Source organism: Accipiter gentilis, chromosome 8 (assembly GCF_929443795.1).
Source record: "Accipiter gentilis chromosome 8, bAccGen1.1, whole genome shotgun sequence".
NCBI classification, from domain to species: domain Eukaryota; kingdom Metazoa; phylum Chordata; class Aves; order Accipitriformes; family Accipitridae; genus Astur; species Astur gentilis.
Window position 1 is genome coordinate 37563919 of NC_064887.1, and position 18709 is coordinate 37582627.

Genomic DNA, 18709 nt, shown 5'->3' on the forward strand with positions numbered 1-18709 from the left:
CCTTTTTAATTAGAATGTGTGTTATTTCAGAGCACTTTTGAAGTCTGTTACATCAGTGTGATGATGGATGCTAGGAAGGAAGGCTGAGGGAAGTGGTTGCGATCAGAAGCTGGCCAACACAACGGAGCATATGGACTTTGCGAAACTCGCCATCGCGTTCACAGTAAATTTTGCCTTTAGGAGACTATTTTGCTGTTGTTTCATGACAAAAAGCAACTCTTAAGAGAACAAGGCTCCTTAAGAACCCAGGAACATATCTGTTATAGAGGGTCAGGCACACAAACAGCTATCTCAAAGGAAGACTGAAGACAAGTGCTGTTGTGTGCCGTTAAACTAAGGACCTACCCAGAGTATTTGTAAAAAATTCAAAACTCCCTTTGTCATGGCTGCCAATTTCCAGAAAATGAGCCTCGGATCTCACCAGGGCCTTTCCCATCAGGTCTCTTGCTTTTGTTTGTCTGAGAGCACAGACACCAACCCTCAATCTGGAGAGAGCAAATGATGGAAGGACTTCCATGCATGGGGAACTGTTTTGCACAGGGATCCTAAGAATAAAAAAGGCCTTTTTGGTCTTTGTGCTGCTGCTAAGGCCACCAGTACTCATGACGACTACAGACCTGTACAGATGTTTACAGCTGCTCCTACCAAATGGAAGTGCAAGCTGTGAGAGTACCTAACCTAATCCTAGGGAGAAATGTATTAATCAAAGTGGCTTCTTGGGCTAAATGTTGAATGCTACCTCCTACACTGAATAACTGTACGTATGTTCTCACTTTTGTATCCTGCAAGGAGAGGACTACCGGTGGTGTGTGCTGTGCTGCAAAGCTGCAGGTATCCTGTAGAGACAAAAGGTTTGTGCTTGGGGTAGGAAGAGTGGCTTAGCTATGCTGTACTCTATAGATTATTTTGATCCAAAGATCAATGTTATAACCACTGCATTTTTTAGAGCAGTTAAGTAAATAGAAGGCTAATGGCAGATGTTTTCATTTAAACTTCAAGAAAGGCACTGCCTATATGTCAATTTGGAGTTGGTGTAATGAGCCAACAAGACTCTGAATTACAATAAAAGCAAATTTAGGAATGAAATCTACTGGAGACTTAACTGGTCTCAAGTGCATAGTTAGATTTCTAAAATAATAGCTGCAATCCAGCATAACAAACATGACTTGCTTAAAAACAAAAGTCGGAGTTTAACTGTAAATTGCAGTTGGCTTTCATTCCCATGAGAAACTGCAAGATACTTCTTCTTGGAACAACTTCTCAGTAAAGGCACACTAATGGTCCCCCAAAACCACGTACAGTGGGACTAGGACTACCCAGTTCTGCCTTTTTCCCTCCAGGCTTACCAACCCTAAGGTCCTTAGGGTTTCCCATCAGGGAAATCTTCTGTGAGTACTACTTGTGCCCACAAATGCTGGGGCTTTGTTGTTGGGCAGAAGCAGGTCAAAACGTGGGCATGGCTGGCTGCAGAGGCCAAGGGGAGAGCTGTACTGAGGGACAGCAGGCAGCAGGGAAATGGGAGAAGAGTAAAGGGCTGCAACAGCATCTGGGGAGGCAGAAATGGAGGAGATGACAGCAAGTACTGGCTGTGAACTGTGGGGGTGGCCCAGTGAGCTTGGAAAGGCGCTTGGAATAGGGTGGGGAAGAAGGAAAAGTGGCTAAGAAGGGGAGGATTAACATGTACCAATATGTATACTTTCTTAAAAAATGTAATACTTAAAACATATTTAACATATGTTAACATATTAAATATATTTAAATATTTAAACATATTTCTGTGCACCTGCACAGAAGCCCTCAGTGGGGATTTTGCTGGCTTATCCTCATGCTCGGAGAGGGGCATGGGTGATTCAGGCTGAGCAGAAGAAGAAGCACATAGGAGAAAGTTACAAGGTAATGGCCATTTTTACTCTTTTCCAACATGCAACAACTGAATAATTTTTACCAAGTTTTTATCTTGCAAATGAATAACATACCATTATTGCTTTATACAATATTGTTCTCTGAAACTTCCATGTTACATGCGCACATACATGCACACGCCTACTACAAAATTTTCTGTTGAGATTTGCCATTAGTTGCAAAGCACTAGGACTGCCACTGGCCGGACTTACCCCAACACTTCAAGAAAAACTCTTCAAACTGTAAACTTGATTCTGCTTTGTACACTGGTGAAAACTGCCAGACCAATCTCACAGAACCATGTCGTTAACCTCCATGCCGAGTAATGTAGGACAGTGACTGACAACTCATTTTACTTCCTAATCTTTGTCCATACCTGTTCTCTGTCCCTTCAGCTGGTGATGAGAATGGCACAAGCCAGCTAAAGGTAGTCTCTAGCAGAGCTCAGAAGGCACTCAAGCAATCAAAGTGCAATCAGAAAAAGATGACAGTCCTGCTGGGAAAAGACTGTCCAAGCAGTTCAAAGGGTTCTCGACTAACTGTAAGCTGTTTCATGTTTGGAAACAGTGTCATGGGTAAACTTTAGTATACAGACAAATAAAGATCCTGCAGAAGAAAGCAAGTGATGAAGTTCCGAAAAAGTTTCAAAGCCAAAGCCACTTCATTTACATTCCCTTCATCTCCTCTGCCAGGGCTGTGGCAGCAAAAAGGGTGGGCAAGTTAAGTGGCAGTGGAAAAGGTTTCCCTTCTTCCACAGCGATCTGGCTGAGGCATGAGAAAAGGCAGGAGGGGACAAGTTCTTTCACTGCAAGTTTTGCCAATTCTTCCCAGGGAGACCCGTCCTCTTCTAGCAGCCAACTCTCTGCAGGTGGACAAAGAATTAAGGTGGGCTTAAAAGAACAGCAGACAGCTGGGAGGAAAGCTTTGTTGTCAGCTAACTTCCAGATGCTTGTTCAGGACGTACTCAGTCCCTGAGGAGGCAGAATAGGGTGGAGGAACAATGTTCTCAAAGGAAAGAAATGGGTTCTTTCCCAGGCAGCACTTTTTAGGGAATCATCTCCTCCAGGTAATCTACTAATAATCAAATTAAAAATCAAGCCAAGTTACCTACTGGGTCTTGTGTATCTTGTAATTTTTTCCTAATACCTGGCTGAGTGTCACAGAGGAAGCAGTGTTTGATGCTGTTGTTTACTTAATGCTATCCTTGTGTCTCATCTGTTTCAACATCTCTGGCCAAATCCCTGGACGTTTTTTTTATTTCCTGGATTATGCTGATGCTCTGAAGAAAAAGCCCAAAGAACTCAAGTAATTTCACAATGTTTCACTATTAATGAAGGATAAGATTTGTCACTGGATTCTGATGTGTATTTTCCAAATTATATTTACTCCAATAACTGAGAAGTTATTTCAAGTAAAACAAGACTCAGTAACATGTTAAGAAGAAATACTTTGTAATTTAGAAATAGTGTTTGTTCTTCAAGTGAAAAAGTGCCCATTTGCACACGTGATAATTCATGTCAGCCAGAAAAGGATTTTGGTAATGGACATGAAAAGGGAGTTTCAGGCAGATAAATGCCAAAAAAAATTCTGATACATCTAATAAAAATTCCCCTAAGATAGCTGGTTATAGATTATCACACTTGACTGACTGTACTGCATGGGAAAATGTAATTATCAAAATGCTGAAAGCCTGAGCTGATTTTTTTTTTCTTAGTTTATGGAAATTTGCATCATCAGATAATGTTTTCGGCATGCTTGAATTTAACAAAAACATTTGGGTTTATGATTCACTTGTACTGTAAAACATAAGTTTTTAAAAAGGATTACGTGCACAGATACTCAGAAAGTAAAGTTTACAGTTACAGGGTTCACAATGCGTTTGATGACTGTAACAGTGACCCTGTGCCCAAACATGTCCTAACTCAGCAGTTACTCACTGTACGAATTAATGATATATTTATACAGTTCGTGTCCTGTCTCTCATGTGGGACTAAAATGCAGATCAAGAACATTTCTGTTAGCTAATAAGCCTGTGCCCCTAGTGCAAAAGCTGTTTTCTCTCCTGTCCTGCAGCACTGTAACATGATTATTATTAATCCTGACCATGCAGTGCTGAGAAGTCCCACTCACACTGAGTGTTGTATAACAGTGGTAAACAGCTGAGCAAGCCAATGGAAGGCAGTCAGCATCCTAACAAACCAGTAAGGCCAAGGAATGTGCCCTGCTAAGCAGGCATAGGAGGAACCCAAATGAGAGGATGAGGACAGTCTCCACACTCGATGGGATCTTTGTAGCCACCAAGATAGAGAAGCTAGATCACACTCAAGTAACCCTTAATCAGCCGTGTACAAATCACCAGGACTGGATGGCAACCACCCCTGTCCTTGAAGGAGCTGGAATGAGATACTGCACAACTGCAAGCCAGGTCAGGCAGCCTCTCATTAGTCTTAGTGACCAGGCACCGGTGATTTGCCAGCACCCAGCTCCAGCAGGGACCCGGCGACGAAGGCCCAGTAATGACCAGCCTGACTTCTTCTCAAAGCTATAGTGACAGACATTTGATCTAAGTTTGGTTTCCACGTACAAGTCAGGCACATATCTTTGCAATTATTCTCCTATCATTTCCTTTCATGTTTTGGACTTACCATTGATGTTGACAGCTGGTAACACTATAGACATCTTTGGTCTTCTGGTCTTGTTATGTGTGGTGGCTGGCAATAACAGGTGGTCCTGGAAAATAGGGGAAAAGATGTGTTAAATCTACCCTGGAAGTACAGAGCTGGGAAAATTCCTTTCCATTCTGTCTTACAGGCATTCCACATAAAACTATTTACGACAGCTTAGCAAATTGAAATTGTTGAGGGAGTCTTCCAAAAGTCACAGCAATTGTTCATGCTGTGTAACCGAGAAGAAATCCCTATCGCACGCAGGAGAATATGAAAAAGCCTTGATCATGTGGAAAGAGATGGAAACTACTATTAGGCCCTCGTTCAACAGAATACTTATGTATATGATTAAAGTAATTTAACTTGACTTCAATGATATTTAAACATGTGGTTAAGGGCTTTGCTGAACTGGAGCCTTTACTTGCAGTGCTGTCTGCTTTATATATAAATGTCATCTTGCTATATCTATGTCAAGCTCTACACCACATGCCTCGTGCAATAGGACTTTATCAGTCAGGGTTGTGACGGGGTGTGAAATATGAGCTCTGCTGACAAAACCTACCAGGGAAGTTTGACAGCAAAGCTGTGCTTTAGTAGCTTATCTCAACTGTGAGGTGGCCGGGTGCTGCTGCAAGACAGCAGTGTTCAAACTAATGACCCTGAGTTTTAGCAGTGGAAGCTGCATCTACAGGAGGTACTCTGGATATGGACCTGACCTGCAAGAAAAAATGCAGCCTTTCTTTAGTTTTTTTTTTTTTTCTGTTGCTGAACTCAAATTGCTCAACTTGCAGCCTGGGAACGTACGGTTCTTCCCTTATCAACAGAAGCAACAGAACATAAAGTGCCAGTCCAGGCATCTCCCATTATTATTGTGCTATGCTGATCTAGAAAGACCACGGGACTACTAAGGGCAAGGGAAGCTTCCCATGCCTTTCAAAGCTTAGCTTCGCTGACAGAAGATTGCTTCACTGCACCATCTCAGTACGCAGTGGGCATTGTGAGGGAAGTATATTTACTCTCTCTTAGCAATTAGGAACAAAAGACTGCGTTTATACAATTGACAAATTGAGTTTAGATTTCTAACTCAGGCTCTAAGTGAAACAAAAACCTGCCAATCACTAAGTATCTTTTCCAGGTCCCAAAGAATTAATGGAAAGCTTTATTTTCCCAGCCCCTGGGTTTGTCCCTCTCCCAGTCCCAGCAATGCCAAATTCACTCCCAGTGCCTCTGAGAAGAGCAAAAGCCAGCAGGTGCCACCATGTCAAACATGTGAAGACCAACTCATTAAGAAGTTTTTGAAACTGTAATAAAACCAGATCTGAACATCTGCCTTTCACTTTTCAAGAGCCAGCATCTATCTCACATGATTAAAAGGCAGAAGCAAGTTTGATGCTCTCATCTCATTTCATGCCTTCCCTTTTGTAAAACTCCCACGATATTTTACAAACCCAGCACTCAGACACTTCACATGCAGCTTTTCAGCTCCCTGCTTAAGGGTAAGAACAGGCACACACAAACATCTCATGCTTTTGGCCAAGGTTATCTTTTTGGCAGACTGAATTAGTCTTCCTTCAGGACACAGTTGTTAACTCCTTAATGTCAAGGTAACTGTATTTTCCCCATTTTAATATCTAAACACTACACTGTTAGGTCTAAGACTCAGTGAACTGAGTTACATGCAAAGTTAGGTGTTAAATATATCAAGAGATTCTGTAGATACATTGCAGAAATATCACTCTTTTTTTCCCACTGAAAAATCCATCCCAAAACCAAATGACCGACCACGAGAAGAAAACATTACTTCAATAAATGACTGTAGTCAATTAAAAACATCTTGGTACCAAAATTATAAAACCACTCTGGTATAATTCTCAGACTACATATGTAATTCCCATTTCATTTTTGAACCACTGAGATTAAGACAACACTCAGTAAGACAATGAACTTTACAGAAAAACTGTTCTTGAAATTCAGTGTTCCCAAGGGAACAGGCCAAAGATAAGATGTCCATTAAAACTATATTTTGTAACAATGTCCTTGTCATGATTTGACAACTATTTTTAACATCGCTTGAAAATGCTTATCCTGGTTTTTTTTCTTTTTCAATACTTCTCAGAGTCCACAACATCCTTACCTAGCAAAACACAAGTACTGCATAGATGATCACCTGTGAATCATTACAAGTTGACTACTATTTTTTTGCTAACTTATCTGAAGATTGGTACATTAATTTACCCTGGCTTAGTTTTGTTTATAATGCCATGTTTATTTACTGTATGTATAAAATGTATTAAGAACTATCACAAAGACTTTACAATTGGACTACCTCTACAGAAATAAACAGCAGTGTGATGGCAGAAAAGGCAAATTTCTGGATAGCAACAAAATACGGAAAATTCCTCAGGTACCTCCTGTACTATTAGCTTTCTTGGCTGCACCACGGGAGGTGCAGGTTGGACATTCAGAAACAGTTTTTCACCCAGAGTGTGGTGCAGTCCTGGAACAGGTCAGCAGAGAGCTAGGGGATCCTGGGGGTTTCCAAGACCCAGCTATACAAAGCCACGGCTGCCCTTATCTATTGTCGGCAGCAGTTCCACTTCAAGGAGAAAGTTGGGCTAGGCACCACCAGAGGTTTTCTCTACCCATTTTGATGATTCTGTGACTCTCTTTTTGCAGTCCATAGGTCAGACACTGGCAGTACCAACTTCTCGTAAGAGTCCTATGGTAACTATGGAGGCAGTGCAAACACCTCAGACTTGGCCTTTACAGCTCTGCATCTCCTCCATCATGGTTAAATTCAAAGACTTGGCTCAGACTGACTCTGCAGTTAACAAATTGTGTTTCCATGACTACCACACAGCCAAACTATGCACTAATACTGCTGGGCAGATTCAGATTTCACCAAACTGATGTGCTGGAAAACAATACTTTATTCTAAATCTTGCATTGCAAATGAGGTATAAAATTCACCTTTCTTAGTTCTGCCTCACCTAGAAGCCACTTTTTTTTTTAAATATCAGGAGTTAGATTCAATCTCAACTAATTTCAGACTTTTGTGAATGATGTTTCAAGAGCTGTAAAGAAGAAACAAGCAGTTCACCACTATCTGCTCTCCTTCCTCATAATTCTGGCTTAAAAGAAAAACACCAAGTAATTTTCTGCTAGATCAGTCAACTGAAGTGGGCAACTCCAGCAGGTATTGCACTCTACACTAAGACAGCATTGCAGATGACTGAAGCTCCAGAGAAGTCTGCTGCTCTCCAGTGACTCTCATGAGAATGAGGTCTAGTTCAGACTGGTCAAACAACATCCAAACACCTGAGGCTGTATTAAATGATTCCTACACAGACAGTCTTCTTTCCCTGCCTCAGAGAAACAAAAAGGAACATTATTTTCCAGACCACAATTACAGATATTCAAAACCAAAGGAACATAAGAAGGACGACAGATACATAAAATGCAAATACTATAATTCAGTCTAACCTAGTGAAGTGAATTTATTTTACACAAACCATGGCAGGGCCAACACATCCTGCTTAGCCACACAAAATCCTGTTAGAGACAGAAACTGATAAGATAAAAATGTTGATACCTATTATCTGTGCACTGTTACTAGTAATCCCTCCACACACAACCCGACAAGATCAACTCACTGGATCTGAAACAAGGTGCATAGGGAACCGTTTTTGATGAAGCTGCTCTGCTACCCGAGACATTAACTTCCCATTAGTTTCCAGACTCTGAAACGTCTCCTAAAACTACACAGCAAAGTGGTATGTAGGTTCATGTATCAATTCCCCCGCTACTCCTCTGTTTTACTGGAGCAGTTTGAAGAGTGTGGGAGGGAAGACCCAGAGCCTTCTGCTCCTGCAGCAGATAGTGAGACAATGAAGTCATTTCCACTCATGTTTCTGTATCCAAACGTGCTTTGGAGTTGCTGCACAACTCCTCAGTGTTTCAACACCAACTTTGAAGAAGACAGACCTATAAAAAGCCAGTCAGCTGTAAGTCCAAACTGCTATCAGGAGCTAATGTGCAAGACGCACAGATTGTCTGGAAGTTGGATGCTGCCCATCTCTACTACAAAGAGCCATTTTTAAAAATCTGGAATTAGGGAAACGTACCCATCTCCTGAATAATCTTTATCTTTTATATGCAGGAGTGTCCCTCTGACAATCAGTCCTAACTTGCAAAGTTTCATAACTACCTTCATTCTACATTGAAGGCAAAGGTAGCAGGGGGTATGCTGCAGAGTATCTTAAATATTTTGCCTACAGTTTAGCTACCTACAACATTCTCGAGTCTTCAAATAGTCCACAACTTTTATTTGAAAGCAATACCTAATATTTTATATGCCACATAAATGAATGTAGGGATTAGTGATTAGAAAGAAATTAGACATTTAGAAACAGCGTTTGAATGTATTTCTAACATGTAAAATATCTTCTCCTGTCCTATCCTGTTCTGAAGTATGCTGAATTGCATCCCAGAGGGGTGTGTGATGCTATTACTCATTCCTAATTTTAAACATTAGACAAAAATATCTAAAAGTAAAATGCTGTTTGTGATATTAACACATGGTATAAAACTGAGAATGAATAAAAGCAAATCTTACAAGTCAGCATCTGGCCCATGAGCATGAATGTCAACGAGAGGCAGAATAAATTACAACTATTACCCAACAACAGATGGCCTTGGCTTGGGCCAAGATTTGCACTTAGATGAGATGAAAATTTAAATAGACGATGCAGACCTGAGACTGCTGGCAGAATGACTGGAAAAATATCAGCCTGGAAAGACAGTATTTCAAATGAGACCCTAGATTTACCGTTCTCATTTTGCTTTTGATCATCTCTACAGTTCAGTGATATTGAAGCCAGATGAGATGGACAGATAGATAAATATAGATACTAAAAATCCGGCCACAAATGCATTACCTTAATTTAATAAGTTGGGATACAGAAACACATTTTTTCCTGGGGATGAAATCTGAAGCTGTTACTTGTTAAAACTTCTGATCAATAATCACATTTATTAAGTCCTCGCCACCACAAAATATTCAGGGCACTACATAATTAGAATACAATTAACCAGAGTTGTAAATGTTTAGAAATTAGGTGCCCCTATAGAATGAAATTCCTCACTGAATCCTTTTACTCTACTGGCTATTTCAGTGCCTGCTGATCTGCTTCTGGACTCAACAACACATGGAACTGCAATAAAGATTTTAAGGCTTCTTACATAAGATCAGTGTTGTCAGGGCTCTAACAGGGATTAAGCTTTGGAGCCTCATGTATCTCCAACCCTCAGTCAACTGGCAATGGAAATGCTGTTCCACTGTGCTAGAATATTCCAAAACTGGCTGCTCCTGCAGGTTCAGCCTGAGTCTCATGACATCTGGTTTGCTTCTGAAAGTCCCTACTACCTAGATACATGAAAACTTGCAGGCATCTTAGCTTTCATTTAAAAAAAAATAAAATAATTGTTTGTAACTCTCATAGTTAAAGGACATCATCACTGCATACCATGAAGTTCCATCAAACAGACAGAAAAAACATGCTACTCAAGAGTCTTTTTGATCTTTTTTTTTTTAAACTATCATAATTTCATAAGCCTGACTCTTGGCTTTTAGATTATTAGAATTGGCAATGTTGCTTGTTTTGGCTTTTGCAATGCATGCCCCATCAGCAATGCTGCGCCCAGCACCAGACGCTTTCCCGGGGAGCAGTATGCCACCTTGCCATAGGCAATCTGTGGAGCTCCTCCTCCATTTCTGCATGTTTGAAAGAAACACGAAGGAATTAATCCTTGGAGCATGCCTGTGATGGTGGAAACTATTACCAGTGCTATGGGGAATGTTTAGAGGAGATAGGCACGTATTTGAGGGATACCTGACTGACACGAGACACAAAGGAATGCATTTTCAAACCCGTCAAGGCTCTGCACTCTCAGCATGAGCTGTCTTTCCTCTTATCCCTGAGGTTACTTATCTGTCAAATCAATTCCCCTAGATTTTTCTTACCTTCTTAGCTGCTGTGCATGGGTATGGGCAAGTATTTTTCAAAAGCCTTTCCTAGTGTCTTGAGCAAAAGCATTACCTACTGGAAAATAATTAACGTAATTTGATTTAAATGTGCTTTGTTACAGTGTATTTAGCACATCTGCCTATGTAGACATTGTTTGTCGTGCTATTGAAGGGCCAGCCATGCCTCTGACCCTTCCCACTGATTTGGAGCATGTACCCTGCAAAGTACAGATGTGATCCATATGGGAGCCATGACTCGACTCCTGCAAGACAGGTCCTATCTCACTTCTCACAAAGATTTCGTCAAGTTGTCTGAATGAGTCCTGCTCTTCATTAAGAGATCCATCTCTGACAAACTAAGGATAATCTTTTCAAAAACAAGTGCCATTTGTTACTTTACAGGAATAAAAGCTCCAAGGACACTGGATTAAAATACCAAAGGAAAACCTTAATTTGCTGTTTTCGTAATTTGCCTTGATGAGGACACTTGATCTTTACCATTGCCTTGGAGACCAGCTACGTGCTAGAATATTGCAACTTACAAAGACAGTTGCCAGAGCAGAGCGGGCAAATAGAGCCAGGCGCCTCAGCACGCCAAAGGGTACTCTGTCCAGGCAGCTTCAGAAGACTTCTTACAGTAAACAAACACTGTAGCTGGGCATTTTTTAATCTCTGTTTATGACTAAGAGGTCTCCCAGGGAATCGTGCCTCAATCTCTTCCAGCCTGAATCTTCACGCTGTGATTCTAGGACCGCATTACAACCACTGCCAATACAGGCTGAGGAGCTTCCCACATCCCACTGAAGTGCTGGCAGCTTCCCAAAGCTGCCGGGGGTACCATTTTTCTTTAACAGCACTACTTTTGGTAGTGTTCAGCATGTCCTGACAGCTTAAAAGCTTATCTATTAACTATCCAACCACACCTAGTGATCTCAGGATGAAGCAGATAGAAAACAAGTGGGGTTTTGACCATAAAAAAATTGCACATCAAATCCATGTATTATCTTTCAGACCTATTTTTTCTGAACATCTTCAGGGATTTCAGGTCAATGAGATGACATTGGACCTTCTTTAGAGGTATGCTTTTGGCCACACAAAGAGTGTGAAACAAAAATGTGCTTTCACAGGCCCAAAAAGCTGCATGCAACTTCGGAGACTGCCCTGTACAAGTCCTCTGAGGAGCTGGACTTTTTAAAACCCAGAGCTGACAGAGCCAATGAGCCAGCTTTTCTTCAATAAACCACGGATTTCACACTTCTTGAAAATTTCAAAATAATTGTTTCAGGCTGTCTGGCTGTTGCCAGAGATGTGATGTATCTGTCCTGATCTCCTACACAGGCCACCGAACCCGCACTTAGCAGCATTGTGACTCCTAACCGGGAAACAGTACCTGTGAAGCTGGAACTTCATTCTCCAGACACCCAGGGCAGAACTTCAGCAGCTCTCTGGACACAAAAGGAGGCTGCTCTCCAGGGAGGAGAACTTCCTGCAATGCACTCATGAGGGCTGATTCTCATTTACCCCAGCAGTTCCCGACACTGCAAAGCACATAGCACAGATCATGGTGTAAATGAGAATCAGGTCTTGGGATATCTGTTTCTGGTTTCCTCTGTCAGTTCGAAAAGGACGTGTATGAAAGTTTACAAATTTGTAGAGGAAATGGCTGTATAATTTCACTGTTGAGTTGGTTGGGTGATGGCAACCATATGGTGTCCTGAGGATACACCACACTGGATACAGCACTGGTCCATCTGAAAATGCCAGAAGTTCCCGCAACGTTGCTTTCGCTGTCAGTGGACGTTAACCAGGGCAGTGACTGTAGAGGGGAGGGTGCCTCTGAAACTTCCACTATCCTACCATTTCTGTCTGTCTCTTATATCTGAAAAGCATGGGGATGGTTTTAAGAGCAGAAAAAAAGAGAGGAAACCAGTTAAAACCTCTACACAGCCTGTGACTCATAGCCACAATACTCGCTCATTATACCATGAACTGTAAAGCTGCCTTGTTTTTAAAGTTGATGTGACTTTTTTTCTTCTTTTTTTTTTTTTTTTTTTTTTAAAGGTAGACCTTATAAATCCAAGAGGATTTACTCACCCTGTCATGGATCCTTACAGGGAATCCATGACATGCAAAGATGAGTATGGGAGTGAGCGAAAGATGGGATAATGACTGCAAGGAATCCACAGAAAACCCACAATAAAAATTCACAAGGTCTCAGACTCTCTGCACCGGCTCTTGACAGCCCACCCTGGGAGGCCCCAGTAGCTTTACTACTTTGGGTTTAACAATAACCATTTAACTTAATTTGAAAGAGTACCAGTTCTGCATATATTAAACTTGAGGTTAGCTAGCATATATTAACACAGCTTGATTTTGCAGCATACTTAAAGAAGAGAGTTTGTAATTGAGAATTCAACTGCCAACGCCTAATCATAAAATTTAATTACTTTTCTAAGTTTTAAGCCTATTTTGAGGGGGGAGGGGAGACTGTCCCATAACAGGAAAGCACCCAGAAGTGGTGGGAACAGAACTTCTTTTTCTGCTTTTATTTTTGCCAGAAGTGCTTCTATGCACACTGATGCTGTTGCAAACCCACTGTTTCTGTGCACAGGTGGTTTTTACTGCCTATACTTTGCACACAACAATGAAGAGATGAGATATGCTTTTTATTTAAGCATTTTACCAGAAATAGCTCAATCCCACAGTCAATAAAATGTCCTGTAGCATAAGATTACACCTTTCTGACATTCTCAGACAAATTTTTACAAATCACACCTAACTGCATTCTGGAACACTTTCTGGTCACTGTCCCTGCAGAAGAGGGAGTTGCTATCCAGTTTAGTTCCCACATGAGAGACCTTTTAATGAAGAAGTCTTTAGTGACTTTTATTGTCAACTGTGCTACTGCCAGATGTGATATGGCCTGGGCTCCAAAACTAAACTAACTGGAAAGCACCTCGCTGTGAGTCAGAGTGCCTTGTGAAAATCCCGGAGACCTCAGAGGAATGGAAAATTCACTCTGTCACAAGCCTCCTTTGGAGGATTTCCTCCCTTCCCTTCAATGGCAGCACTGCTGCTTGTCTATGAGCAGGGCTCAGCTTTGGAGGTCAGCACTGTGTTTTCTCAGTGTAAAGGAGAACCAGTAGCAAAGGACCTCTTCTGGATTAAGAACTAAAAAGGTTATGGACACTACTAAGGATATGGTGACCTGCTGTGAACTGTGTCCTTCTCTGCAGTTCACAGAGACAGCAAACATCAGTAAAGCAAGAACTACTTTTTGTCCCTTCTCCTTTTGGATTGAATTTATGTTACATTGCCTTAAAGACCAAAAGGAATCTAAAAAACAGAGGCCAAATTAAAGTGACTTAGTTTAGATTTTTAAATGGACTGCAAGTGTCTCAGGCTTAGACATTTATTCAGATCATCTCTCCAGTAGCTCTTGACTCCCAAACGATCCAAGACACAACAGCAGTCACCATATGATTCTATTTTCAAATTAAAAAAAATTGTATTGGCTTTGTGTGGCACGGTTTTGGGGGGAGGGGGGAGCGGTTACAGGGGTGGCTTCTGTGAGAAGCTGCTGGAAGCTTCTCCTGTGTCCGACAGAGCCAATACTATCCGGCTCTAGGATGGACCCACCGCCAGCCAAGGCCAAGCCCATCAGCGATAGTGGTAGCGCCTCTGTGATAACATATTAAAGAAGGAAAAAAAAAGTTGCTGGGACAGACAGAAACAGCAGCCAGAGAGAGGAGTAAGAACATGTAAGAGAAACAACCCTGCAGACCCCCAGGTCAGTGAAGAAGGAGGGGGAGGAGATGCTCCAGGTGCCAGAGCGGAGATTCCCCTGCAGCCCATGGTGAAGATCCTGGTGAGGCAGGCTGTCCCCCTGCAGTCCAGGGAGGTCCATGGTGGAGCAGATCTCCACCTGCAGCCCGGGGAGGACCCCACGCCAGAGCAGGTGGGTGCCCAAAGGAGGCTGTGACCCCGTGGGAACCCCGCGCTGGAGCAGGGGAAGAGTGTGATGAGTCCTGCCCCTGAGGAGGATGAAGCGGCAGAAATAACGTGTGATGAACTGATCGTAAACCCCATTCCCCATTCCCCTGTGCCGCTGGGGGGATAGGTAGAGAATCCGGGAGTGAAGTTGTGCCCAGGAATAAGGGAGAGGTGGACGGGAGGTGTTTTGAGATTTGGGTTTATTTCTCCTTACCCTACTCTGGTTGATTGGTAATAAATTGAGTTAATTTTCCCCAAGCTGAGTCTGTTTTGCCTGTGACGGTAATTGGTGAGTGTTCTCTCCTGTCCTTAGCTTGACCCGTGAGCCCTTTGTTATATTTTCTCTCCCCTGTCCAGCTGAGGAGGGGGGAGTGATAGAACGGCTTTGGTGGGCACCTGGCATCCAGCCAGGGTCAACCCACCACAAAAATATCTCCAGGTGTAAAAGCAGAGGACCCAGTTTCACAATGCCTTAAGACAAGTTAAACTTTCCTGCTGCTGAAGCTGTTCCTGATTTCCTCTTCCTGTCCGTCCCGGGCTGGGCATTCCTGCTGCTGTCCAAGAGCTGATGCTGTCCTCCTCTGACTCCAAGGACAGCCAACTCAGCTTGCTAAGATGGAAACAAGCAGCATGTACAGATAAACACTTCCCCCTACCTGTCTTCCAGCCACCAACCATTTTCAATTAACTGTTTTAGAGATTTTTCTAACAAAGATGTGACTTCTATATATTTAGTAGCTATTAATAGATTTCTCTTCCATGAACTTTCCGAGTCCTCCCCTGAACACATGTAAACTTACAGCATCTATAAGGCATTTTGGCAAGTACCACAAGTCTACTTCTACTGTATGAATCGCTTCTTTCCCGTGGTTTGAACCCGTGTCCTTCTAGCTTAATTTGCTGCCCTTTGTTTCATTTGGTATCCTACTCAGCTCCCTCTAGGTAGAAGATCAAGGTTACAACTGAGAAAGCAGGAATAAAAATGCAAGAGAATCTCACTACTCCATCAAGGTTGGAGAAGACCAACACAACAACTTTCTAATACACACACAACAGACTATAATGCAAAGTATTACTTAGATGCACCAAAGGCAGCTGTAAAGCAGATGTCATATAAAGGTGGAAAAAATTGATATACTATTCAGTTTTTCTATTTTCATGGTTTACAATCCCTTTATTAAACTTCCAAGGCCAAAGAGGAGGAATTATGTCTTAAGATAATAGTGAAATACGCTGGTAATTAGGTATCTATTAGTCGAACAGTAGAATCTACCCAGTGGCCTCAGAGAAGGAATTCTGTCTCCCTTCAGGAATCAGAATATAAACACACTTCCAGAAGACAGGCCCACTAACCTTCCATCCTATTGAAACATTTATCTTCATCCTGTTAACAAAGTGACACCAGCTGCAAAATGACCGGCTACTCTGAAGCTCCCCTTTCCTCTGCAAATCCCTCAATCTGGAATTACCCAAGATGAACCTGGCTCATTTCCATTCAAGCTTTCTGAATCTTACTTTTGACTTGTAACACATCCTAAATAAGAGGCATGAAATACCATCAGCCTTCCCCTGTGAATAGGGGGAACACTGCAGGAAATCACAGTTAGCAGAAGCTTGCGTGTACGTATGTTAATTAGGCACACCATGACGCACAGCAAAGCCAGTCCGATTGCAATGGTGAGGTGAAGACACCCCATTTGGACTTTATTTCTGTCATAAATGTACTCTTCCTTGTAGTTTTGTCTTTTTTCCTTTGTATAGGAAAGAAAAAGAAAGGCCATGTGAACAAGGAGGGCACAGGACAGAGACTGGACAGAAATCCAGCCAATTAAACTTGTCTGCGGAACTGCTTTGCAAGGCTCGAAAGTAAAGAACAATGCATGCATTTGCTATGATGTAATTTTGGTTTGGCAGCAGATTAAAAAAAAAATTCCTAAACGCAAAGTAAGAGGATGTGAAGAACAGAATTCTATGTTTAAGTAAACAGTTTTGGTTAAAATCGTATAGAAAGGTTTTTAAGGACTTGGAAATGCTTTGATAATTGGTGCGCATGTTATTTTGGAAATTAGTTGAGTTTCAAGATAAGCTGGAAAAGTTATGTCTATATGAATAGTTGACTCAGTTCTGGGCTTCTGTGAAGACAAAAAAAAAATCCCAGCTTGTACTGGTGGAAAAGTTCCTCCTATTATGTTTGACAAGGATCAGATTTTCTTCTAAAGGCTCTCTCAATCAAACTAGCATCATAAAATTTTTAAAAAAATCGCTCCAAATTATTTGAAAATTATGTTTCTCTGCCATTTTCCATCCTTCCCATGGGCTATATAAGCACAGAAATGCAGTTCATCTGTAATTCCCAGTTGAGTCTGTCAATTATCTTTGTAGATTTTACAAAGTTGTAAGACCAAAAAGGAATTAATTGTTTTATTACTACTACCCATAAAAAGAAATTCCCCTTCTTCTCTAATTCACTGCAGCAGAGCTCTGCTTTTGCATAGCATCTGCAGGCTATTAGTTTTGCAACTGCAATCTGTAATTGCAAAAACATGTAATTTAGGTAGGGCATGTGAATAAGGTCCAGTAAAACCAAAAAGGATATAATCCAGATTCTTTGCTTCTCTGACAAAACGTTAACCCAAAGTTTCTATATTTGCTTGCAAGACCTCAGGTCTTCTGCATAAGACAAATTCTAGATTCCCAGAATTACTGCCCAGCTGGAGACTCTGCTCCAAAAGAGCACACACAACACAAACTGGAGTGGGGAATGTTATTACCAACAAACACCTTTTTTTCCAGTGTTCTGCCTTTGCAGCCATGCCACATTAGCAGAGAGCATAATGCACAATGGACAAAAATGATGTGGTTTCATGGGCACGCTCCTTCGATCCAGTATCATGAGATGCACTAGACTGTAAATCCTGATTTCTCTCTAGATCAGATTCCCCATGAAACAGAAGCTGGATGGGTAAAAAGAAATTTATGTCAGGGTTTCTCCAAATGCTGGATCAACATAACACTGTGGTTCAAAATCCATTTGCTAATACAGTTGTCCTCTGCTTTCTCTTCTGACTTAGTTCAAGGGACAGTGAAGCACTAGAACGCTTTGATCTCATTCTGTGGTGAGATCTCCATCCTTAGAGGTCTTCAGAGCCCACTTGACAATGCCATGGCCAACCTCACGCAGTGTTGGCAAAACCCTTCCTTCACCCAGGAGGCTGGACCGGAGGGCTCTTCTAACCAGCGTTTCTAAAATCCACAAGGACCTTGTCTCAAATTTGGAAAAGTCTGTCAAGATTATGCTTCTACCTTGCCCTTTCCCTGTCTTACAAACTTGCAGGCCAGTCATGAAAAGACGGTATGAGAAAGACGTTGATAGCAATCAGGGCTACATACACATGAGAAATGTTTAGAAATAGCTACAGAAGTCCACCAAAGGCCACACAGTCTGTGACTGAACACTCTTCGGACAAAACAATTTCCTTTCTTACAGAGCAAAAATGCCCACACATGCAGGTAGTCAGGAATGCAAGAGAACTTTAAAATCCTAACCAGAAATAACTGTCAAGTAGAGTCCAGACTTCAACCTTTTTTAAATCAAGGCAATTAATTTGATCACAGTGTGTTCAATCCCACAACATATATGGTACAAGATCCAGCCCTGGTTTGAAATTGCTGTTGTCTTGCCTTCTGCAGCAACAGAAATAATTTATTTAAGTCTCCCAAAGAATCTCCACACTATGTAAGATAGCCGCAAGGCAAGAGGTAGATCGCCTGCAGTTGTCAGTGCAGCAGACTCATCATCTTGGACAGCTCAGCCAAAGAACCAAACAGCCAGAATTTGAACAGATGCAGGATTCAGTCTGAAGGACAACTTTTATAAAATTAATCCAAAAGATGTTCCCGTGAAAAAAACAATTATATTTATCACTAGTGCACAGCAGAATATACATTTAAAGTTTTGGATAAAAATACTGCCAGCCTGCAAAACTCCATTTTACACAAACTGCTAATTATTCTAAAAAGTACGCGCCCGGTCTGTCATACTGTACAAAAGGACCAAACTGTTCATTAGCCCAAATACTGAATGTGAGCAGATGCATTCTTGAGCTGAACACCTAGCATGGGA

The 18709-nt window shown here is 41.7% G+C and overlaps 1 protein-coding gene across 1 annotated transcript in view; it reads right to left on the minus strand.

The window, feature by feature from the left end:
• The window catches only part of ATF6 (activating transcription factor 6), an 82906-nt gene that overhangs the window by 16119 nt on the left and 48078 nt on the right, over positions 1–18709 (minus strand). Inside the window, exon 14 of the mRNA XM_049808130.1 lies at positions 4548–4632. Coding sequence (XP_049664087.1) covers positions 4548–4632 — 85 coding nt within the window. The remainder of the gene's footprint in view (positions 1–4547; positions 4633–18709) is intronic.